We start from the raw sequence: 25,194 nt of genomic DNA, 5'->3' as shown, positions 1-25,194 counted from the left end.
ATGTGTGTTTTTTGCTGAAGAAATGTGTAGAAAAAAAAAAAAGTGAAAATTAAAAAAATTTTGATAATAAAGTTTGGTTAAACAAATAAATACAATTGTTTGTTACACCATCAAACTATATAGATTGATAGTAGTAGTAAAGATATTTATTTATATTTAATTATAGTCATTAATAAATGTTATCTTTATAATTTATTTATTTATAAATAGATAGATAAATAAATATTCAATATCATAGAAATTAGCAATTTCGTTTCGTTTCATTTCGTTTCGTTTAGTTTAGTTTTGTTTAGTGTTTTTTAGATACAATGGAGGAAGAAGGAGATGTATGTAGAGTTTGTAGAAATGGACCGACTACAAACAACCCACTCTCTTATCCTTGTAAATGTAATGGATCTATAAAGTTTATTCATCAGAATTGTCTGTTGGATTGGATCAAATTCTCAAAGAGTTCTGCCTGTGAACTATGTGGTCATCCTTTCCGTTTTACACCAAGTATGTTATATATTATTGTTATTTATATTATTTAATAATTAATAAAATATTTGTTTATTAATATCATTATTATTATTAATTTAAAAATAAATAAATAGTATATAGTGAAAATGCACCAGATGTATTACCAATCAGAGAGTTTATATTGGAAGCAATCATTAGGTTGAGTGGATTCTTAAAGCGATTGGTTCGTGTGTTATACGTTGTGTTTTGCTATCTATTCTTGGTGCCTTTCTTTACGAGTTGGTCGTTCCAGACCTACTTTTACTTGAAGTTACCAGATAGTATCTACGACGTCAATACAATAGCTCGTGACTTTTTCTTGGGATTCATGTTGTTCTTTTGGATCATCATCGTAACCATCTCTTCGTATTTGATATTCGATATATTGGATCACAAGCATTCAGAGTTGGATCTAGAAGAGAATCTAGATAACAATAATAATAATAATAATAATAACAATGTAAACAATCAAGATGATGGTGATGATGACGATGATGCAACTGATGTGGAGGAGGAAGATGACGATGAAGATATAAGATATAATCAGCAAGAATGGCTAGGTCCACAACATCAGCAAGAAAATCAACATGCCAATAATCATGGTCAACCTTTGTTTGGTGGTGTATTCGAAGTGTTCCAACAACATCAAGCACCACAGGCACCACAACAGGTACCGGCAAATGGTGTAGATCAAGTAGATCAAATGGATTTAAATACTCTAAGTAAGTTTATTTTAAAACATTTAGAAAAGAAAGAAAAGTAGTTTGTGACTAAACACTCATCGTTCGTTATTTAAAATAGTTGGTTTATCAGGTCCAAAGTTAGAGGTGATAGCAAAAGGTGTATGTTTAATCATTTATAATACAATATTCTTAGTTGTATTCTTGTTCATTCCATATTTCATTGGATACCTATCAACCAATGCAGTATCGACGTTGTTCGATATTCAACTACCGGCATCAATAATCTCAAAATATCTATTGAACATATCGATTGGATATATCATTGCTTCAACATTAACAATGTTTATATTGGTAAGTATATTATAATTACGAAAGTCTAGATTTAGATTTGTATTTTTTTCAACAATCAACTAATTTTTATTATTAATTTAATTTATTTAGAGTAACTTTATAAAGAATTTTATTTATTATAAATATTCAAGAATATTTTATTCATTTATAAAGGTTTGCATCATTGTTATATTGGAGGTCGGTGTATTCCCGATGTTGTTTGGTGCCTTCATTGATTATGCATCGATGGAGTTGTTTGGTGGTACTTTCGATACAAGACTACAGGGATCTCTCCACCACATTCTGCCATTCATCATCACGAGATGGGGTGTCGGTTTCTTTTGCATCATCAACATATCATCTCTCTGTAAGATACTCCACCAGATATTCAGACGTAAAGTAATCTGGTTCCTTAGAGATCCAAACGATCCTGATCTAGATGTAATTAAAGACCTAGTAAAGGTAAAAAGAAAAGCTGATTAACCAATAATTAAAGATATCAATATTAACTTTAATATCTTATTTTTATAAATATTTAGGTACCATTTGTTAAACATTTAATTAATATTAATCTATCATTGTTGATTTATTGTGTGGTCACTATCTTATTGATATATCTACCATTAAAGGCATTGTCATTGGTAAGTTGTACCTTTTTATCCAAAATACTATATACACACTTTTTATTAATATTAAACTATTTCTATAGATACCAAATTTATTACCAGTTGATTTTGGAGATCCATTGAATAAAGTTGGTATTGGTGCAGATGTTATATTCTTTATTTCAACATTTTATTTCCCAAAGTTCCATCCACAGTTAACTTTTACAAACTTTATTAAATACTTTAACAATATAATTACACGTACACTTGGTATTGATGAATATATACTATTACCACCTGCAATACCCAACCAACAGCAGCAACAACAACAACAACAACAACAGCAGCAGCAGCAACAAGATGGTCAAGAACAACAAGGAGCTGAACAACCACCCCAACCACAACCAATTAGAAATCCACAAGATTTCCCAGATGTTAAACCAACACATTATAAATTTAGAATTATTGGATTCCTCTTCCTGTGGTGGTTATTGCTGTTTACCATTATCTGTTGTTTCATTGGAATGCCTATCACTATTGGACGATCTCTTGCAGGTCTGGCATCGATCAGCAATCCAAACGATATAATTACATTCTTTGTTGGTGTCGTCGTGGTTTGGGTATTATCCAAACTTGTCAATCTGGTCATCTTCCATCGTTCCACCATCAATATAATTCAATGGATACCAGTTGCATTCAAGGTATTGATACTTGGATTCAGTATTTGTATATTCCTCCCTGTCCTAGTTGGTATTCTCTTTGATTTAATTTTGTTCATTCCATTTGTCAGCTCCTATGATGAAACATTCTATATATTCTCAAGTGACATATTTTATGTAAGTGTAGATAAGATATCTATATCGTTTTATTTTAACTAATCAAATTTCTTTTTAAATCAATTCTATAGAGCTGGTGTATTGGTGCATTAATATTAAAGTTTTGGTATAGATGGGCAACAGCAGTTCCAAACGAAGGAAATATCAGACACAATCGTATTGAAGACGAAGAACAAACCGAAAGGGACAGATGGTTCGACCGATTCGAAACCCTAAAGAGAAATGGTTTTGCAAATGTCGATCTCATGTTTACTATGAAAAAGATTGTTTTCCCTATTGCCCATTTCCTCATGGTGTTGTTTACCGTCCCGTATTTCGTTTCACGTGGCCTCGTACCATGGCTAGGAGGAAGTGCAATTCTGGAGAACTTCACATTCCGTTTTGGATATCCTGCATTCACAGTTCTTCTGATCATCGAAAGTCTATATAACAAGGCAAAAGTGTATCTCATCAAACTTCACAATAGTATTAGAGATGATCGTTACCTCATTGGTAAACATTTACATAATATTGATACAACCAATTAATTCTAACTATATATTTATGTTTATTCGAATAAACAAAAAAAAATAACAAATAATTATGATTTTCTTTTTACATTTTCATTTGAATATATCTCCATAAACATTGATTAATTCATTCTTTAAATTTGAATCGTACTTTCCGAAAATATGTGGTAAATCTCTCTTGGATTCATCAAACATATCAGTACCTCTATCGACCAATATTCTCAAAATAATTGGTTGCCAATCATTCTTTTCATGCCCCAATGTCTAATGTTAAATAAATAGATTAGTTAGTTACATAAGAATAGATGAATAAAAACTATATTAAAATCTTACCATTGATAGTTCGTATTCTCTTCTAGCAGTGACAACATCCTTTGGTTTATGATATTCGTGTACTAATCCTAACCACATATGCAAAATATATGAATTTGGAAACTGTTTAATTCTTCTTTTGAGTGGAAGTAGTATCTTGGCACCTTCGGCACCAATTCTCCGATGAGCATGTATAATATCAGATAAAGAGTATTCCTCTGGATGCAGAGTCTGAAACATAGAGAAACATAGTTGGAAATTATCTTTACAAAAAGAATGCATTCCTGGTTTCATACGGTAGTTAAATAGCTCCTCTCTAATCACTTTAATGTCAAGACCATCAGGTAATTTGCGATCCAATCTTAACCAGAAATCCCAATCCTCCCAGCCAAACCACAGATTGTTATCAAAGCCACCAACCGTTTCCCATAGATCCTTTCTAAACAAAGCTGAACAATGTAATAGATTCTTGAATTTCAATGATTCTCTATCCCAGTCGGGTATGCTCCAAGACATTAATCTTTCTACACCTCCAGCCTCTTCTTCATTCTCTACAAATCCTTGTAAATCAGATATAACTACAGTATGTTTACTAAATAAACTTAAAATGTTAATTTATATTGAATCTAAATATAAATAAGTATATAAAATATTACTTGTTTGAATCTAAAGTATTTAAAACATTGAATGATTTGGTAAGGAAATCAGGTGCAAGTGTATCATCAGAGTCAAGAGGCAAAATCCACTTTCCATTGGCAACTTTAATAGCTTGATTTCTTGCCCATGATAGCCCACCGTTCACTTCAAACAGTATGGTAAGGTCGATCAACTGGGAGTACTCTTGAAAGACCTGGTAAAGCAGTTGTTTGGTAAGCCACTCTGTAGAACCATCGTCAACTATAATGACTTCCCAATCTGAAGTATTTTGTTGTTTGATTAAACTTTGCAATGTGAAATCTAAAAATCTTATTTGATTATAGACAGGAATAACTATTGAAAGTTGCGGTTGATGGTGTTTATTGAGTACTGATGATAATTGTTTAATTTCTGATTTTTCTATTTTTTCAATTGTTTCGTTCTCTCTTAATTTATTTTGATTCCTAGCGTCAAGTTTATCTTTATATTTATAATTGTTATAGATTGATTTTATTTTTGATCCAAATGAAACTTTTGAAAGCTGATTAGTTGAATGTATAGTTGTACCCAAGAAAAAAAAGTAAAAAATAATAAAAATAATTAAAAATAAAAATAAAATTCTATATAACCTATAACTTGTATTTTTCATTCTTATCTAGTTATATAAATATTTAGATTCATTGTAAATGATAATCAATTCATCCTTTCATAAATTATATAAATATCTATATAGGTATTGATAGATAAATTGATGTGAATTGACAATTTACAGATGAATATTTATTTATTCGTTATTTTCACACACAATGTGAATTAATGTGTGGTGTGTGTGTCAACAAACAATCAAACAAAAAAAATTTAATGATGAAAACAACCACAATTTTATTTGATTAATATTTTTTATTTATTTGAAGTTCTAGATTATACTACCATTTTTGAGCTAGTTGTTTGGTGTAATGATTTATTTCTTGTTCTTCTTTGATTTGTTGTTGGTTGGTTGAGAGACCTTTGGCTTTCCTTTCATTGGAATGGTGATGTATGGCGAGGAAGCTTCGAATTGTAATCCTGGTTCATCACCTCTAGCCATGAGATAATCATTGATAAAGTTGGTAACTTCACTAGAGTAACCCAAACATTCTTTGGCGCATTCTCTAATTTCGTTTTCAGTCTTTAAACTACAAAGTAACTCGGTGACAGTGGCGACGTCCATGTTGGTAAGTGGCTTGAGTTGTTGGTGACACCACTTGATGAAATCAGCCTTTGGTTGTGGAGCTTGTACTGGCTTTTGTTTAACGACAATCGATGAACTCTTGGTCGAACTTGGTTGCTTCGATGGGAGGATATTCAAGATGTAATCGTTACCATTTCTGGAGGAGGAAGATGATGATTTCGATTCCCAGAACGATTCTTCAGATGGCTGACTGGCGGCAGCGGATGATTGGGGAGTCAATCTGACTTGGAGTGGAGTTGATTTGGCTTGTTGTTGTTGTTGCTTGTTGACCTCTTGTTGTACAACAGCTGAGAAGTTTGGAACGGATTTCTTCTCATCTGGGAGACCCCATGGTGAAAGTGGATTGATTTGTGGTCTCATGTTTTGTTGTTGTTGTTGTTGTTGTTGGATGGCTTGTTGAGCCTGTTGAGCTTGTTGTTCGAGCTTTGACTTCTTTTCTTCACGTGCCTGCTCCTTCATTACCTCGGTGAATGACAATGGCTTTTTCTTGGCAACGACAGGCTCTTCGTGGGTGGCAACAGCAGTGTCGACTTCCTTGTCTTTCAATTGTTGCTCTTGGATGTCCTTAATGGATGGTGGCTTGAAGTCAACGGTACCCCAGGTTGGTTGACTGTTGGTGGCAGCCCATTTCAAGATGTTGGCTTGTTGTTGGTTCTTCTCCTCTTTGGCCTTGAGTTCCTCGAGCTCCTTTTCACGTTTCTTTTGTTCCTTTCTCTCCTCTTGTTGGATCTCGAGGATTGATCTCATCTCAGACTTTGGTTGCTCCTGGATAGACCATGGGTTGCTAACTACGACTTGTTCTAATTGTACAGTGACTTCTTCGACCTCGTTGTTGTCATCGCCAACTAAGTTTGGCTCGACAGTTACTTGGATATCTTGTAGGATATTAAGTTTGTGTGGTGCTTGTTGTTCACTAGTGTGTTTGTTATTCTTTGACCAGGCAGATTCGAGTTGGTTGTTAATTTGTTGTTGTTCTTCCTCTGTATTTACAGATTCAGAAGAGAGCATGTGCTGTTCTTGGGTTGGATGAACAGTTGATTCAAGTGTTGGTTGTGGAGACTTAATGATCTCATCTTCTTGTCGTACCAATGATTGGTATTCAACTTGTTGTTGTTGCTGTTGCTGTTGTTGTTGTTGTTGTTGCTGCTGTTGTTGTTGGTGGAGTGCTTGTTGTTGTATATGTTGATGTTGTGGTATTTGTGGTTGTGGGAATTGCATTCCGAATTGAAGTGGTTGCATATACTTCAATTGGAAGTATTGTTGCATCAATTGTTGTTGTTGTTGTTGGTTGACATGGTAGAATTGTTGGAGTTGTTGGATTTGTGGTGGAATTGGTTGATTGGCAGCAGAGTTGTGATCAAAGAATTGCTTGAGTTGGATTTCAATCTTTTGTTGTTGCTCAACGAGTTGTCTCAAGTTGTGTTCGATCTTTTGTTGTTGTTGAGTGAACATCATGAATTTCTGGTAGGCTTCGATTGCCTCTGGATTCATACCACCACTCATTGCCTTTCCTGAGAAGAGAAGTGCCTCGATTGGAACTTGTTGTTGTTGCTGGTTGTGCATGTTGTCATTTGGGAATCCACCTTGATTTTGGAATGGAGCACCACCAGCCTGTTGATGTTGTTGTTGTTGCTGTTGTTGTTGTTGTTGTCTCATCTCATTCTCATGTTGTTGTTGTTGTTGGTAGAATGGTTGTTGATGTTGTGGGAACTGGTTGAAGAATTGTTGTTGTTGTTGGAGAGTTGGTTGTTGTGGCTGTTGGACTTGTTGTTGTGGTTGTTGCACCTGAACTGGTGAGTGAGTCTGTTCTGTCTGCTTCTTCTCATCATTGGAATTCAAACCGTGCAAAATCTTCTCATCCTCCAACTCATCCTCGTCGTTTGGCTCGATAATCTCATCTTCCAACTCCTCCTCCAACTCGTCGTGTGGAATGACATCGTCTTCCTCGAGTTCACGCAGATCCGACATGCTGATGGCAGAACTGAATGGAGATTCCAATCCAAACTGAGCCAACAGCTTTCTCAGTTCGATAAAGGTACCATCCTCGCCTCTCTTGACCTTAAGAGTTGGTGTAAAGTATCCAGCCTTGTGCCAGTCGTCCATACCCTGACTTGGGAATGGTCCTTGAGTGACACTCTGTGGGTCAAGATAGTACCACATCGACAACTTCTTCTCGTCGTCCTTGTTACGCCATGATACAGCATTCGAACCGCCGCTACTGCTATTCCATTTGCTCTTGTTTGGAGTCAAACCATTCATCTCATCTCTCGATCTCATTCTACCATCCACTACAATGATAAATAACAATAGTTAGTTTTAAATGTATATGTATATACTCTATTTCTAATATGATTTAACTTACTGTCTTTTCTCAAACCTCTTTGATTCAATCCACCAGGAGAATTCATCATTCTGGTTCGATCTCTCGACTTGTTGAGATTGTTTGTTGGATCGTAAACAAAGTTGTTGTTTACAGGTGATTGCAGTTCCTCACTGATGATGTGTGAATGTGTTGAAAGACTATCGGGTATTTTCGCGGCAGGATTAAACAGATTCAACAACTCCTCTTTGGTGTAACGTGCCTTGTTGGGTGAGGTGGAACTGGTGGTCGTCGATGAAATGACAGAGGTCGTTGTTGTGGTGGTAGTATACTTGTTTGTATTACTATTCGCATAGAATGTCTGAATCTTTGAACTTCCACCGCTGTTATTGCTGCCGCCACTGTTGATGTTACCATTCTGATGGATCGGAGATGTTGCTCCTGAATAATCAGTAGATCTTCTCATAAAGTTTTGTTGTTGTTGTTGTTGTTGCTGGTGTTGTTGATGTTGCTGTTGTTGTTGAAGAATACCACCAAACTGCTGTTGTTGTTGAATAAACTGTTGTTTTGATTGATTCATTTGTTGTGGCTGTTGTTGTTGTTGTTGCTGTTGTTGCTGCTGCTGTTGCTGTTGTTGATAAAGAGGCATATTCGCTGTTTGTTGCGATAATTGACTCAATGAAAGAGATCCCCATTTTGACGATGCCAAAGGAGCTGCTTGTTGTGGCTGTTGCTGCTGTGGTAGCTGACCAGTACTGCCTGGTCTTGTTGGTTGCTGCATACTATTGAAATACGATGAAATATCATCTTTCTTGACCATTGATGGTTGTTGTTGCTGTTGGTTATTTACCGTTAACTTTTTAGTTGCCATTGTTGTTTGTTTTGCTAATATTGACTTTGAAGTACTTCTAATAATTATTTGTTTTACTACTACTACTAATCTTTTTTGAAAATTGATCTTCTTTTTTGTTTTTGTTTAACTAACTAAAAATATATATATATTTAAAATATAATTAATATTTATTTGTTTGGTTTGGAATATATTTTTGATAAATTCTAATTTTTTGATTTCAAAAAAACAAAACACCCCAAAAAAAAAAAAAAAAAAAAAAAAAAGTTAATGTCTAAAAAAAAATTGAAAAAAAAATTAAATGTATATATTTGAAAAATGTGTTGTTGACCAAACATATACATCAACAAACAAACTGCTTGGCAATATAAAACAAAATTTTTGATGGGTTGTTGTTGTTATTGCTTGCTACTGAATGAATGAATGACTATAAGTAAAAATGAACTAACACCACCCAACACACACACACACAACACACACATACATTTAAATAAAAAGGTAAAAGGACACTGAAAGAGTTTGACAGTCGCGACGACTATTTTTACTCTTACTCTTACTTTTGCTTTACTTTGCAAGAGACGTACACAATTGTTAAGGAAAAAAAAAAGACAAAATTTTCAAAAAAACAAAACATTTTTAGAATTTTCAAACTCTTTTTTTTTAGATTCTATTGTCTGATTTATGACTGTTGTTTTTAGATTGAATAATAATGTACTATTGTCATATGTAAAATATGTATAATAATAATAATAATGATGTTGATTTATTGTAAACTGAATTTGAATTGTAACCACTTTCTTTTTCTTACAAAAGAACCACTAATTTAACTCCCTATGCTTTACTTTAGTTTTAATAATTTATCTTCTCTATCTTTTATCTATCTATCTATCTATTTATCAGTATTTATTTTATTTATATATTTGTTTTGATTATGTGTATTGCAAATGATAATTGATAGTTTGTCAAATTTAGATAAAAAAAAAAAAACAAAAAACGATATATAGTTTGACCGGTCAAACAAAGTTTTGATGACGAGATGTAGAGGGTAGATAGTGTATTTATACTAAAAGCGAAACACTGCAGGTGTGTTTCATTGAAATATAATTGATAATTACATTTATATGAGTGGTTTTAAAAGGTATCAAAAATATTACTACTCTCTCTTTACTTTGTTTGAAATTTTTGTTTTTTTGTTTGTGATTCAAAAATGACCTATTGAATCAAAAAAAAAAAAAAAAACAAAAAAATAAAATAATAAATTAAAAAATTAAATAAATTCTTGACATTCAAAAAACGAAAACTTCATGAAGTTCAAAATGATTCACCAAGTCAACAAACTTCTAGAAATCTATCTAAATGTAAATAAATAAATAATAATAGTTATCATTATTGTAACAATGTTTATTTTGGATGATTATTATTATTATTGTTATTATTGTTATTTCCATTTTGTTGTTGTTGCTGTGATAATAATGTATTTCTTTCATTGATAAGTTTTGAATATTTCATTTGATTCCTATTTTCACGATCACACTGATCGTACACTTGGTTTTGGACGAATTTGACACGACTTTCAATGGCACGTTGTTCAATGATTCGGAGTTGTTGGAAACATGATAGCTCGATACTGGACTGTTCGATTTGCTGCGAGATCTCATCGATTTGTTTCAGGACTTTGGCGAGTGATGCTTGGTAGCTAGTCAACTCGGTGGTCATTTTCTTCTCGATGAGCTGTGCTTTCTTGGCGCTCGTCTTCATCGCGTTGACAATGGCATCGTATTCCTGCTTGAGTGAACCGATCTTTTGCTCGGTGGAGAGGCTGGCTCGCTCCACAAACTGGTTCGATTGATAAACATAATCGTCTCTAACACTCGTCCAAATATTTACAAATTTATCAATCAACTCTTTCTCATCCAACTGTTCCTGTTGCTCCTGTTTGACCACGTTCAATTCCGTTACCAGTAGTTTCTGTGCCTCTTTCAATTCCTTCTCGCTAAAGTATTCATAGTCGTTGTCGTCGTTGGTGCCGCCTTCCAAAGGGTAGCACTTATCGTCATGTTTAATAATTCCACACATTTCATTCAATATTAAATTGTCTATTTCTTTTTGTAATAATTGTTGTTGTTGTTCTTCTTCCGCTTTTCCAATAATGGCTAGTCCGGCGGTTTGTGTCGGCAGTGTGGTGGCGCGTGGCAATGACTTTTTCAATGGAAGTGATCTATTTCTAAGACGGAACTGCTCTTTATGTTTCAACTCTTGTTGTTCTCTAATTTCTTGTTCCGATTGATCCAATATTTGTTGTCCATCTTCGTCGATCTCCTCGAGTGTCGGTTCATCGGGCAGACTTATCTGGAATTTGTTGACCGGTGCAGGCAGATTCTTCAGACCATTGGCAATCGAGTGTTTAGTTGCCATTGCATCTTCATTGTTTTGTTGTTTCTGTTGTCTTGGTGTCATTCCTTGTGCGAGAGGATTGGGTGTTCTGAGGGGAGTGCGTGATGCCATGTTTTGTGGCTTGGGAGTGACGCCACTGAAATCCGAGGGATTCAATACGGGATTGGCACCACCTTTGAGCGGTGTCTGTGCAGTTGTCATCGCCAGCAGATTCTGTGCTTCCATCATAACGACATCCTCGCGCATTGGTGTTCGCGCCACCATGTTGAGTCGCGACTGTGGTACTTCGGTTGGCGGACGCATCAAGCCGCCAACCAGCGCTGTTGTTGCCGTCAGCTCGCCACCACTACCATCGCCACTTGCTGCGCTGTATGACTTGCTCTGTTTCTCAAACTCTGCAATCTCCTGGAGATCGTCGTCGGTCAGCTGTGGCTCTGGCAACACCAACTTGTTTCGCTTTCTGGTCATCTCTGGATCGTTCATCTTGTTGATCTGTTTGATTGCATCGGGCAAGTTGGTCATCTCACGCTTCTTCTTCTTGAGTTCCTCCAGCTTGTTGGCGCGCTCCAACTCGGCAGCACGCGACTCTCCGTCAATCTTATCGAGTCGCTGATTGATAAACTGTTTGTCCTTGTCGGGAGCTTGTTTCTGCTCCTCAGCGGTATCATAGAAACCGGCCATCGGTTTACGATAGAATGGAATCTCCTGGGAGTAATCGAAACGCTTCTCCTTTGCCTTCTTCTTGTCGTGCACAATGATTCCCGCTGCCTTTAGTTCACGCTTCTTCTGGAGATGCGCCAGTCGACGCGCTTCCTCCAGCTGCTTCTCACGGAACTTACGCTTCTCCTTCTTTCCTTGTGTGTTTGATAGACGTGCTTTCGCCTCTGACAATGTTTCCTTCTCGTCTTCATCCATATCGATTGGATCGGGCTTGGCCGGCTTTGTCTCTGGATTCGCCTCGACTTCGCCCACGCGAAGACGGCGCGGATCGTCGCCAGCAGCTGCACCACTTGCATCTGGGTTGGCGGCATCGTTACGCGCTTGCACCTGGTCAAGCAAACGATTGTAGTGTTCGAGACACTGTGATGCTGTACGTCCTACCAACGGTGCAATCGTCTTCCATTGCGCCGGAAAGATCTTTGCCAAATGCAGCAACTTCTCTTCCTCCTCCTTGCTCCACTCTGTCTTCTTTATGGATGGATCTAACCATTCGTACCAACGTGCCTTACACTGAGCAGGTGACTTTCTGACCAACAAAGATGAAATTCTTGCCCATTGATTCTTTCCATACTTCATAACGGCTACCTTTAATATTTCATCTTCTGTATTCTTCCAAACACCTCCTTTTATTGTACTTTTCATACTTTTTTTAAAAAATCTATATTATTTTCAACACAAAAAAAAAGAATGTGTTGTTTTTTTATTATTATTTATATTATATTGTTTTATATTGATTGCTGCTATTACTATAATGAATGTATTTTTAATTTTATTATTATTATTAATACAAAACAACAACAAAACAACAACAAAACATTAACAAAACAACAATACAAAACAATCTATATTAATCAAAATTTGACAATTAGATTGAGTAATTATTTTCAAGTTTTTTCAAAATTTTCAAAATTTTCAAAATTTTTTTCGAAACACACTTAACGGAATAGAATTTTTTAAAAACTGCTTAAGAACTTCATTCACAGTACGACAAATGTTTGAAATTTAAAAAAAAAAAATTTAACAAAAAAATAATTGGATAATATATCTAATCTATTTATTTAATTTAGTAGTTAGATAATTAATTATTTAGATGTATTAGTTTAGTTAAAATTTGATTTATATTTATTTGTTATTTATATATTCTAAATATGTATCATATTTTTTCATCTAATATAGTTTCGATAGGTAGTGGTGGAAGCGGCGGCGGTAACAATGCTGACAGCAACAACCATCAACATCACTTGGAGATGAAACGAAAATTCAATTCAAAGATCATGTTCATTGTGGTGTTTGGTATCGTTTTTCATGCGGTGTTCACACTAAGTATCTTTGATATTTATTTCCGTTCGCCGCTCGTCCACGGTATGACTCCACACCGTCCGGACGACACGATTGTTTCGCCACCGGCAAAACGTTTGGTTCTGTTCGTGGCGGACGGTCTTCGTGCCGACAAGTTCTTTGAGATCGAAGAGCAGACTGGCAATAGTCGCGCACCCTTTATGCGTGACATCATCGAGAAGACCGGTAGCTGGGGTGTGAGTCACACGCGTGTCCCAACAGAGACACGTCCCGGACATGTCGCGATGATAGCCGGCTTCTACGAGGACGTGTCGGCAGTCACCAAAGGCTGGAAGTCAAACCCTGTCGATTTCGACCATCTCTTCAACCAATCCACTCACTCCTGGGGATATGGCAGTCCCGACATCATGCCGATGTTCTCAGAGAAGGTGCCACATATGCACACAGAGAGCTACCCACCCGAAGCAGAGGATTTCGGTGGTGATGCATCGCAGCTTGACACCTGGGTGTTTGAAAAGATTGAAGATCTCCTGAGAAATGCAAGTGTTGGCGGTGATGTCGCGCTAGAGAAGAAGTTGAGATCCGACAAGATCGTTATATTCTTGCATCTGCTTGGTTTGGATACGAATGGACATGCCTATCGTCCAAACTCAAAGGAGTATTACGATAATATTAAGTTGGTCGATCGTGGCATTGCCAAGATAACAAAGAAGATCGAGGAGTTCTACGGAGACGACGGCAAGACTGCATTCATCTTTACCAGTGACCACGGAATGTCGAATCGTGGAAGTCACGGTGACGGTGAGCGTGCCAACACCGAGACTCCGCTGGTAGCGTGGGGAGCCGGTGTTCGTGGTCCACTGAGCTACGAGTTCCAAATGGAGAAAATCACTAAACTCCGTGGAAAAGCACGTGAATCTTTGCCGGTCGACGCAACCACTCCGGCCAACTGGAAGTTGAGTCACCTGATGCGTTCCGATGTCAGCCAGGCTGACATTGCACCACTGATGACCTCGTTGATCGGTGTTCCATGTCCGTTGAACTCGGTCGGTGTATTGCCAACCGACTATCTTGGAACCGACCAGCAATATACATCGTATGCACTCTACGCCAACACTCTTCAGATCTGGGAGATGTTCAAGTTGAAGTCAGACACCAAGAAGCAAAACAGTTTGATTTTCTCACCGTTCACCAAGTTGAACAATGCACAGCAGATGCTGGATTCGATCAAGTGGAATCTCGATAATGGACACCACGAAGAAACACAGGTATTATGTATTGCGTTCATCGAGCTGTGTCTCCAAGGTTTGAATTACTTCCAAACATACGACCGTCCTTTCCTCATGGCAATGATTACACTCGGTTACTTTGGATGGATTATCACACTCTCACTCTATGTCATGAATAACTATACTATTATTGGATCGAGATTGGATAGAGAGTTAATTAAACAAAAGATACCATCGATTGTAAATATTATATCTATACAAAAGAGAGTTTTCATTGCAAATATTAACCAACTTTGCTTTTTTTTTTTCAGGATAAAATTTCTAATTATATATTGATTGTACTATCAATAGGACTGTATGGATATCTATTGGTAAATGAATCACCTATTCTCTATTATATTTATTGTACTTTTGTTATTTTCTTCTGGGGAAAGACAATCCCATCGAACGCTATGCCACTCTATATGTTTATGAGATCGTATGTTGCAAAGTCATCGCACATCACAGGTTCACAGGATATCAGCAAGTCTGGTATCGTCAAAAACTTTATCATCTTGGCTACCACCGCTGTATTGATCATGGAGTTGTTGGTCGTCTCCTATTTCGATAGAAGAATCCTTAGCATCTTGTTCATCGTGTTGGGTATTTCAACATTCACCTTTAATATCACAGCTCAACTTCGTAGCTATTGGATCATTGCATGTCTTGCAATGTCTGTTTTCCCAATGCTGCCAGTTGATTATGGAAATGATAATCTTTTAGTGTAAATATTCATACAAATCAACATGATATTCTAACTACCAATAGATAAATAACTAACTAATATCAAAAAATTATGTTTTTTTTAGATGCCTTGGTGGTGTTTTAACTTCAGGTATTGGATTATCAAGTTTATATTTCAGTTCACCTAATAATAAGGGAAGTTCAACACATAAAAAGATTGTCTATGCTTTGATTGCAACCGTTGCATTTGCAACTTGGATTGTTTACTCCACTGACAAATCGTTGGAAAGAAAGATTGGTTTGCCTTATTTCAATCAAATTGCAGCTTGGGGACTATCTATTTCCAGTATTGTTGTAGTTACTTTACTCAAAGGAAAACACTATTTTGATCATTGGGTATATCTTTGTCTAACATTGGCCATACCATTTGTACTATTTGGTGTTTCGTATGTCATATTATCACCCAAAATTAATCATTCAATATTGATCAAACTAACCAATACTTTTTCACATGTCTTTATTTTTTAGTTATGAAATTTTATTCTATGCTATTTTCATTGTAACATTATCGATTTGGATGTATACCGAGTTTACTTTGGATAGTGATAAAGCATCCGATAACATTACCCAAAATGATATTAAGAGAGCAATTATTTATGTAGGCTTATCAATTTTATCTTTTTTTCAATAGTTTTTATTCAATTATTAATTATTATTATTATTTAGATATTCTTTTGTTATATTGGATTCTTTGGTGTTGGTAATATTGCAAGTATCAGTAGTTTTGATCTTTCTGCCACTTACAGATTCACCACCATTTTCAACCCATTCCTTATGGGCTTCCTCTTGTTGATAAAGATCTTCATTCCATTGTTGATCGTTGCACTGTCATTCTCACTGCTGAACAACTGCTTGAATATTCCAAGACCAGCAAGTTTCCTTGTTGTCATTGCACTCACCGATATTATGAATATAAACTTTTTCTTTTTGGTCAAAGACACCGGTAGTTGGTTGGAAATAGGTATCAGTATCTCTCATTATGCCATCTCCAATGCCTTTATCATATTGCAACTCCTACTGTTTGCTGTCTCCTCTGCATTGGTACCGGCAATCAACCAATCCATCAACAAAATTAAAAAGTAATAAAAAAAAAGTAATAATAATGAATTTATTTACATAATTTTATCTTTTTATTTATTGTTTGTTATTGTAATAATTGATTTGATTATTACTATTGAATATAACCTTTGGCAATACAATATTCAGCATTTTGAATTGATGAACCAGCAGCACCCAATACTGTATTATGTACCAATAATGTCATTCTGAGGTCAAATGACGATTCACCAGGTGATGTAGATCCATCTCTTATTCTTCCTACCGAAACTTTCAATCCATTGCCTTTGTTGACATCCAATTTGGGTTGTGGTCTATTGTTTTGCTCCAGCACAACAATAGGATTTCCATTGAAAGTAGGCAATTGAAGTGATTGCAATTCCTTTGGATAGTAATTCTCCAGACAATCTTTCACCTGTTGAATAGTAGCTGATTGCTTCAGTTTTATCGATAAACAAATGGTATGTCCCTCTACAACTGGAACTCTATTGGTATGTGCACTAACCATAACTGGATAATTACTGAAATATTCACTCTTAACATTATTGCAATCCAATCCACCTAGAATCTTTTTGGTTTCAATCTCAATCTTTTCTTCTTCCTCACCGATAAATGGTACAACATTTCCAACTATAAAGAAGTAGAAAATACTATATTAAAATCAAATGTAACAATTAATTATTATTATACTTACTTATGTCTAATGATGGTACACCTGGATATCCAGCACCAGATATAGATTGCATTGTAAATGCTACAACTTCATGTAGACCGAATTGATTCGCTATTGGTTTGAGTGCAACTACTATTCCTGTGGTAGAACAATTCGGGTTGGTAATGATGAATCCTTTGTTTTGCTGATATGCCTTTTGCTTGAGAATGACTTCGCTGTGTTCGGGATTTACCGAACAAACCATAATCGGTACATCACTGTCGTATCTATGATTCTTTGAATTACTAAAGACCGCTTTACCGGCTACTCTGAATTTCTCTTCGATCTCAGTGGCTACATTGGAATCGAGTGCTGAAAATACAATCTGACAACTCGCAAAGGCTTGATGCGAGGGATCATCACATCCGACAACTTTCAACTGTCCGATTTCCACAGGGATATCTGTTGGCAACAACCAATGAACAGCATCTCTATAGAGCTTTCCAACGGAGTTCGATGATGCTCCGACAGCTACAACTCGAAACCACTGATGTTTCTCCAACAATTGAATGAATCTCTGACCAACAGCGCCAGTTGCACCTAATACACCAACATTTATAATTCTATTATTATTCATTGTTTACAAATTATTATATCTTAATTGATTTAAACTAAATTTTTTTTCATCGGATGAATTTATTTTTATTTAATCATTTTTCACACCAACCCATCACATCAAAATTTGCTAAAAAAGGGTTTTTTTGGTCATCTGATTTGACTTTTTTTTAATCATTGTTTTTATTTGAATCAAACAATCTTGTTGTATAAGAAATAATGTCATTACAATTATTATCAACTTCAAAATGTTACAATGGTGAAGTTAAAAGATATTCGTAAGTAAATAACATGTTTTATAGAGAAATCATTTAAAAAGAATTAATAACATTGACAAAATACTATAAAAACAAATAGTCATCAATCGAAATGTAACAATTGTGAAATGAAATTTCATGTATATTTACCCGCCACTATCAGTAAGAATGCAGTACCTGTAAGTATATATTAATATTGTTAACAACTGAATCATTTGGTTAATATAAAATGTTAATAATATTGTTATTATTATTATTATGTTATTGTTGTTGTTGTTGTTTTAGGTATTGTGGTTCTTGAGTGGTATTACCTGTACAGATGAAAATTTCATTACAAAGTCATGTGCTTTGCAATTTGCATCGCGTGAGGGTATCATGTTGGTATGTCCAGATACCAGTCCACGTGGTGCTGGAATCGAGGGTGAACAGGCTGACTGGACACTCGGATTGGGTGCTGGTTTCTACGTCGACGCTACCAACGAACCATGGTCAAACAACTACAACATGTATACTTATATCACCAGTGAACTCTATGATCTGGTTTCAACTTCATTCAACATCATTAAAGACAAACAATCTATCTTTGGACATAGGTAAGTAACTTGACTACAATTTGACTCTACATTAATGTATTTCAAATAATTAATAATCTTAAATATCTGCTACTTGATGATGAATCCGCCAACCATTCCAATTTGTTATAAATAAACAAAACAAAACAAAACAATAAATAGTATGGGAGGACACGGTGCTTTGATAAGTGCATTCAAGAATCCATCGAAATATAGATCGGTTTCGGCGTTCGCACCGATTTGCAATCCAGTTACGTTCGGAGAGAATGCTCTGACACACTATTTGGGTGGCGACAAGACCAAGTGGGATGTGTACAATGCTTCGGTGTTGGCCAAGTCCTATCAAGGACCACAACTCGATATTCTCGTTGATCAAGGTACTGCCGATGATTTCCTATACAAACTATATCCAGATCAATTGATTGACGCATGCAAATCAAACAGCGCCAACATCAACCTTACATTCAATCATCGTGAAGGCTATCCACACAACTATTGGTTCATTCAAACCTTTATTGAAGATCATATTGTATTCCATTCTAAACATCTTAATTAATTAATTATAATTATCAACAATCACAAACAAATAATCAAAATTAAATTAATATTAATACAAAAACAAAAATGTAAAGTGTTCTCAAATGATAATTAATTATTTGCTTTATTATATATATATTTATTTATTTATTGATTTGGTTTATTTTTGATATGCTAATACTGACGATGGTACTCTTGCACCGGCTCTAAAAGAATTGATTTTATTTCTGGTCTTTGCACGTTTAGATAGCTTCTCAGAGGCAACCTTGTTGATTACATCCAGCTCTTCTTGTTGTTGTTTCTTTTGTGCTTGCTTTGCGTTGAATACCATTTGATCGATGTCATTGATTGAAACTGCAGTAATATGTGATGGATTAGCCTTCTTTCTCTTTTCCATTCTTTGTTTCTTTCTTCTCTCTTTTCTCTCTGCTTCCTCCAATGCTTCAACCTTTCTTTTCTTTTCTTCCTCTATTTTCAATTTCTCCTCTGCAATACTCTTACTATATTATTTGATTATAAACAAACATCCAAGTTAATAAAACTATATATCATAACAGATATTTATATTGAATTATTTCTTACCTTTGTAATTGAGCTTGTTTCAATAATTCAGCAGTTAAAACAGGCATTGATGGTAATAATTGTTTTGTTTCTTCTTCTTCTTCTTCTTCTACTTCTACTTCTTTCTCTACTTTCTTTTGCTGTTGTTTTAATGGTGTTTTTGAGGGTGTCTTTGTTTTAGTTGATTTTGATGCTGATTGTTGTTGTTGTTGTTGTTGTTGTTCGTTTGTAGTCGATTTCTTTGGTGTAGTCTCCTTTACAATTTCTTCTAATCTTTCTGTAAGTTTTTGAATTGGTGATGATGGTGTTGGTGTAGTTATTGTTGTTGTATTTGATGTTGTTGATGATTCTTCTACAATAGCAGCAGCAGTAGTAGAAGTTAATGTTGACTCTAATAAATTACTATTTGACTTTGGGAATGGAACTTTGAAATCATCGAAAGCAGCAGGTGCAGTCTTTGATTTAGTTTTCATTGGGAATGGAGTGTCTGGTTTCTTTGATGCTGCTGGTGTCTTTTTTGCCGGTGTCTTTTTGGCTGGTGTCTTTTTAGCGGCTGTCGGTGTTTGATCTCCAGACTTGAGTGGTTCCGACTTGGTAATATATCTATTCATTAACTCTTCCTCTTCATTTACATAGTCATCGTCATCGTCATCCTCTTGCTCTTTGTTACTTGGTGTAACAGGATAGTTTTGTTGTGATTTTACAGAGCTATTGTTCTTGTTCTTCTTCTGATTGTAATCTGCAACCGGTGTAGATGTAACATCGCTAACACTCTCTGTTTCAACTGCCTCTACTTGTTGTTCAGCTTCACCTTCTTGTGCCTCTTCCTGTTGTTCTTTCTTCTTTGGTGTTCTTGTTGCTTTCTTTGGTGTCTGTAACTTTAGAATCGCTTTGAGATCCAATGTATCTTGACGACGACTCATCTTTTTCATCGAGTTGAGAATGGGACTGATACTGTTACCATCTCTGTTTTCGGTATCAGTCTTTACTTCTTTGATTGGTGTCTTCATAGCAGCGCTGCTTTGTCTAATAGAATTGATTCACTTTAACAAAGAACTAACTAACAACTAACTAAATTGTTAAAAAAAAAGATTGATTTGATTCCCAAAAATTATTATTATTCAATTTTTTCAAAACTAAACTAAATTGAAAAACCGAACGAAAAAAAAAAAAAAATCAACAAAAATTAAACAAAACTTTTTGTTGAAAAGAATCTGGTTGATCATTCATTTTTGTTTTTGAAACTTGGAAATTGTATTGGAACAATTAATGAATCCGGATTCATTTTTCTTTTCAACCTAAATTGCCCAATAAATTCAATTCGGAAAGATTTTCACTAAAAAAATAAAATAGCATTCATATTATTGTTAAGAATGAATAAAAAAAAAGTATGGTTATCATATGATTGAACTAATAGGTTGTTGACTAATTGTTTGTTTGTTTATTTTTATTTGATTACTACTACTACTACTACTAGTTTTACTTTTTGATTCATATTTGTCAAGATATATCTTGAAATAATCATCGATTAAGAAATAACGAACAAGAATAAATTAAACGACATATTACACATTTAAAGTGCGTCATACAGACTTGAACCATTAATAAAACAAAATTAATTTAAATTCATTTCCATTTATACATAAAAATGATGAAAAAAAACACTAATTATTGTATTTTTTTTTTTTTTAAAAAAACTAATTTTTTTTTTAAATTTCATTTTTTTTGTTTTGTATTACAACCCAGTGTTGATGATGAACATAGTTGTTTTTTCATAAAAGGAACTCTAATTTTTTATTTTTGTTTTGTTTTTTTTTTACAATAATCATAGGTTTTGCTAGCCTTGTTTACAAATACAAACAGATAATTATAGTATCTAAACTCTCAATTAATTAATATATTGAGTTTTATTTTATTTTTTTAATATTAAATCATCAACTGTTATCTGTTTAATATTAAAACTAAAAAAAAAAAAAAACTAATAATAATATCACTATAAACATATATATATATATATTATTTATAAATCACTATAGCTTATTTATATTATATATTTATTTATATATATATATATATATAAACAAATCAAACTTTTAAAAACAAAAAAGAAAAGTAATAGTAGTTTAAAAAACTTTTTAAAAAAAAACAAAAAACTTTTTTTTTTTTTTTTATTGTTTCATTTCATTTCATTTTTTTTCTCTATCTTTCTTTAATGTCAAAAGATAGGTCAAATCATCATCATCATCATTATAATAATAGCAACAACAACAACAACAATAGGATAATATAAGAATGATATCATTACAACAAGCATTGAGACAGTCAATGAAAAACTTGACTGTCGCATCGAGTCAACGGTGGACATCGACAACACAGAGATCGGCGATCGGAATGATTCGTCCATTCGCCTCGGCAACACCAGGTACTCCACTCTCACAGCAACCCAAGTCGCGTAAGGAGCTCTCTGAGACCTTCCTCGACGGTACCTCACTCGTCTACGTCGAGGACATGTACAGCGCATGGAAGAAAGATCCATCGTCCGTCCACAAGTCATGGGCATCGTTCTTCCAATCCGCCGACTTTGACGCACCAGCCGGCGAAGCCTACATGTCGCCACCAACTCTGCAGACAAGCGCACCAACTGCCGCCCAACCAACTGCTGCCACTTCCACCACCGCTGGTGGATCTGCCAATCTCAAACAAGTTTCAGAGAGCATGCGTCTTCTCCTCTTGATTCGTGCATACCAAGTACGTGGTCATGCCATGGCCAACCTCGATCCACTCAATCTCATGGTCAGACCAGAACCACCCGAATTAAACATCTCCAAGTAAGTACTTAAGTTGTTTGTAGTGTAGTTGTTGTTAGAAGTAGCAGAAGTATATAGATATGATGATGATGATCATGATGATCATGAATAGATAAACTTATTCTTTATAATTGATCAAATAGATATGGATTTACAGAGGCAGATTTAGATAAACCAATTTTCGTTGGTGATGGACTGATTTCTGGTTTCTTGACAAACAACGCACCACAGACAACATTGAGACAGGTTTTGACACGTTTGAAGCAAACCTACTGCGGTAATGTAGGTGTTGAATACATGCACATTCAAGACAGAGAGATGTGCGATTGGATTCGTGAGAATTTCGAGACTCCACAGGCTCCAGAGTACAAGCACGACGAGAAGGTCAAGATTCTTGAGCGTCTCGCTTGGGCCGACCAATTCGAGAGCTTCCTCGGTCTCAAATACAAGACACACAAGCGTTTCGGTTTGGACGGATGTGAATCGTTGATCCCCGGTATGAAGGCCATGATCGACGACTCTGCCGAGATGGGTGTGCGTGACGTCGTCATCGGTATGCCACATCGTGGTCGTCTCAACGTGCTCGCCAACGTAGTACGTAAGCCACTGAAGGCCATCTTTAACGAATTCAACGGTGGTGTCGTCTCGCTCGAGGGAGAATACTCTGGAACCGGTGACGTCAAGTACCATCTTGGAACTTCATACGACCGCGTCGCATCCAACGGCAACAAGATACATTTGTCGCTCGTCGCCAATCCATCGCATTTGGAAGCCGTAAATCCAGTCGTCGAAGGAAAGGTCCGTGCCAAGCAACAATACGCCGGTGACACCGAGCAGAACACTGCACTCGCCATCATCTTGCACGGTGACGCCTCGATTGCCGGTCAAGGTGTAGTCTACGAGACTCTCCACCTTTCGAAACTCGCCAACTACTCTACCGGTGGTACCATCCACATCGTTGTAAACAATCAAATCGGTTTCACAACCAATCCATCCTCCTCCAGATCTTCAATGTACTGTACCGACGTTGCCAAGACCATCGACGTCCCAATTTTCCATGTCAACGGTGACGACGTTGAGGCTGTAGTTCGTGTCTGTAAACTTGCTGCCGAATGGAGACAACGTTTCAAGAGAGATGTTATTGTAGATATTGTTTGTTATAGAAGGTAAATAATAATAATAATAATAATAATAATTTGATCAAATTCAACAATCCATCAAACTAACTAAATATTATTATTATTTATCATCTTTATATATAGATTCGGTCATAATGAAACTGATCAACCAAAATTCACTCAACCACTTATGTATACCAAGATTGGACAACAAACACCAGTTATGGAAAAGTATTCCAAGCAATTGATCGATGAGAAAGTATTGACCAGTGACCAATACCAACAGATGAGATCGGTGATTCGTGATGCCTATGAAAAGGGATTCCAAGAGGGTATGAAGTATACTCCAAAGCCATCCGATTGGTTCGAGAACCGTTGGGTCGGTGTAAAGAATACCACTCAACTCGCCGAAGTCCAGAGTACCAATATCAGCCAACCAGAGGTCAAGGCACTAGGTGAGGTCCTCTGCAATGTGCCAGCCGGTTTCGAGCTGCATCCAACCCTGAAACGTATTTTGAAGGAAAAGAATGAGATGTTTGAAAAGGGTGCCGGTTTCGATTGGGCCACCGCCGAAGCTTTGGCATTTGGATCGTTGCTCCTCGAAGGTAATCACGTGCGTTTGTCCGGTCAGGATGTCGAGCGTGGAACATTCAGTCATCGTCACTCTGTCTTGCATGACCAAAACAACGGATCCACCTACTGTCCATTGAAGAACGTCAGCTCCGTCCTCAAGAAAGACGCCGCCGAATACGTCGTTTCCAACTCTTCATTGTCAGAGTTTGCCGTACTCGGTTTCGAGCTCGGTTACTCTTTGGAGAATCCAAAATCGTTGATCCTCTGGGAAGCTCAATTCGGTGATTTCTCGAACGGTGCTCAAGTGATCCTCGATCAATTCATCTCATCCGGTGAGCAAAAGTGGATGCGTCAATCTGGTTTGGTCATGTTGTTGCCACACGGTTACGATGGTGCCGGTCCAGAGCATTCATCGTGCCGTCTAGAGCGTTACCTGCAGCTCTGCGATGGTGATCCCAACAAGATTCCACCACGTGAAGAAGCCGAACGCAAACAAGCTCAACACTCGAACATGCAAGTCATCAACTGCACCACCCCAGCCAATTATTTCCACGCACTCCGTCGTCAAGTTCTCCGTGACTTCCGTAAGCCATTGATCATGGCATCGCCAAAATGGCTGTTGCGTTTGACTCAGTCGTTCTCATCGATTGACGAATTCACCAAGGTCAACTCGTTCACCCGTGTCTACGGTGAGTCGAACCCACAGGATTTGGTTGCACCAGAGAAGGTCCAACGTCTCATTTTCTGCTCCGGTCAAGTCTACTACCTCTTGAAGGCTGCTCGTGAGGCCGCCAAGGTTAAGGATGCCGCCATCATTCGTGTCGAGCAACTCCATCCATTCCCATTCGATTTGGTTGCTGATCAACTCCAACACTATCCAAATGCCAAGGTCATCTGGTGTCAAGAGGAACCAATGAACATGGGTCCATGGTCATTCGTCTACCACTACTTCAACTCAACATTCAAATCAGTCAACCGTCCATTCAACCTCCAATACGCTGGACGTCCATCCAGTGCATCTCCGGCTGTTGCTTCACATTCTCTTCACAAGCTTCAAGAAGAAATCTTCTTGTCCGAAGCCTTAGGGACCAAAAAGAATATTTAAATTATAAATTATACAAATTAAAAAAAAAAACAATCGAAAACTTTAAATTAATCAAATCTTTACAAAATTAGAATCGATTCTTTAGCAAATTTATTTGATTTATATA

The 25,194-nt window shown here is 36.2% G+C and overlaps 9 protein-coding genes across 9 annotated transcripts; 4 read left to right on the top strand and 5 right to left on the bottom strand.

Moving 5' to 3' along the window:
- Positions 1-308: 308 nt before the first annotated feature.
- On the top strand, positions 309-3,479 carry PPL_04213 (RING zinc finger-containing protein; the record flags this gene model as incomplete). Its single annotated transcript, XM_020575122.1, has 8 exons — positions 309-495; positions 594-1,220; positions 1,300-1,532; positions 1,623-1,973; positions 2,051-2,152; positions 2,221-2,952; positions 3,024-3,262; positions 3,419-3,479. The coding sequence occupies 8 exons, from the start codon at positions 309-311 to the stop codon at positions 3,477-3,479; spliced, it is 2,532 nt and encodes an 843-aa protein (XP_020434642.1).
- A 75-nt stretch (positions 3,480-3,554) lies between these two features.
- Positions 3,555-5,058, bottom strand: PPL_04212 (uncharacterized protein; the record flags this gene model as incomplete). Its single annotated transcript, XM_020575121.1, has 4 exons — positions 3,555-3,725; positions 3,795-4,365; positions 4,430-4,889; positions 5,046-5,058. 4 exons carry the CDS (start codon positions 5,056-5,058, stop codon positions 3,555-3,557), a joined length of 1,215 nt encoding a protein of 404 aa, XP_020434641.1.
- Positions 5,059-5,370: 312 nt separating this feature from the next.
- Positions 5,371-8,831, bottom strand: PPL_04211 (GYF domain-containing protein; the record flags this gene model as incomplete). The annotated part of the gene is made up of 2 exons (XM_020575120.1): positions 5,371-7,928; positions 8,003-8,831. 2 exons carry the CDS (start codon positions 8,829-8,831, stop codon positions 5,371-5,373), a joined length of 3,387 nt encoding a protein of 1,128 aa, XP_020434640.1.
- Positions 8,832-10,211: 1,380 nt separating this feature from the next.
- Positions 10,212-12,566, bottom strand: cdc5l (myb domain-containing protein; the record flags this gene model as incomplete). The annotated part of the gene is made up of 2 exons (XM_020575119.1): positions 10,212-11,968; positions 12,044-12,566. 2 exons carry the CDS (start codon positions 12,564-12,566, stop codon positions 10,212-10,214), a joined length of 2,280 nt encoding a protein of 759 aa, XP_020434639.1.
- Positions 12,567-13,072: 506 nt separating this feature from the next.
- pigN (GPI ethanolamine phosphate transferase 1) lies at positions 13,073-16,318 on the top strand (the record flags this gene model as incomplete). The annotated part of the gene is made up of 6 exons (XM_020575118.1): positions 13,073-13,459; positions 13,742-14,692; positions 14,764-15,215; positions 15,301-15,621; positions 15,704-15,833; positions 15,902-16,318. 6 exons carry the CDS (start codon positions 13,073-13,075, stop codon positions 16,316-16,318), a joined length of 2,658 nt encoding a protein of 885 aa, XP_020434638.1.
- An 88-nt stretch (positions 16,319-16,406) lies between these two features.
- Positions 16,407-17,580, bottom strand: PPL_04208 (aspartate-semialdehyde dehydrogenase family protein; the record flags this gene model as incomplete). Its single annotated transcript, XM_020575117.1, has 2 exons — positions 16,407-16,941; positions 16,982-17,580. The coding sequence occupies 2 exons, from the start codon at positions 17,578-17,580 to the stop codon at positions 16,407-16,409; spliced, it is 1,134 nt and encodes a 377-aa protein (XP_020434637.1).
- A 197-nt stretch (positions 17,581-17,777) lies between these two features.
- Positions 17,778-18,943, top strand: esd (esterase; the record flags this gene model as incomplete). The annotated part of the gene is made up of 4 exons (XM_020575116.1): positions 17,778-17,836; positions 17,916-17,994; positions 18,101-18,408; positions 18,550-18,943. The coding sequence occupies 4 exons, from the start codon at positions 17,778-17,780 to the stop codon at positions 18,941-18,943; spliced, it is 840 nt and encodes a 279-aa protein (XP_020434636.1).
- Positions 18,944-19,084: 141 nt separating this feature from the next.
- PPL_04206 (uncharacterized protein) lies at positions 19,085-20,715 on the bottom strand (the record flags this gene model as incomplete). The annotated part of the gene is made up of 3 exons (XM_020575115.1): positions 19,085-19,424; positions 19,507-20,511; positions 20,678-20,715. 3 exons carry the CDS (start codon positions 20,713-20,715, stop codon positions 19,085-19,087), a joined length of 1,383 nt encoding a protein of 460 aa, XP_020434635.1.
- Positions 20,716-21,777: 1,062 nt separating this feature from the next.
- On the top strand, positions 21,778-25,088 carry ogdh (2-oxoglutarate dehydrogenase family protein; the record flags this gene model as incomplete). Its single annotated transcript, XM_020575114.1, has 3 exons — positions 21,778-22,313; positions 22,436-23,458; positions 23,555-25,088. The coding sequence occupies 3 exons, from the start codon at positions 21,778-21,780 to the stop codon at positions 25,086-25,088; spliced, it is 3,093 nt and encodes a 1,030-aa protein (XP_020434634.1).
- Positions 25,089-25,194: the final 106 nt, after the last annotated feature.

The sequence above is a fragment of the Heterostelium album genome (genome assembly GCF_000004825.1).
Source record: "Heterostelium album PN500 unplaced genomic scaffold PPL_contig9, whole genome shotgun sequence".
Classification (NCBI taxonomy): Eukaryota; Evosea; class Eumycetozoa; order Acytosteliales; family Acytosteliaceae; genus Heterostelium; species Heterostelium album.
Note: the sequence above shows the minus strand (reverse complement) of the source record. Positions and strands in the feature narration are given on the sequence as shown.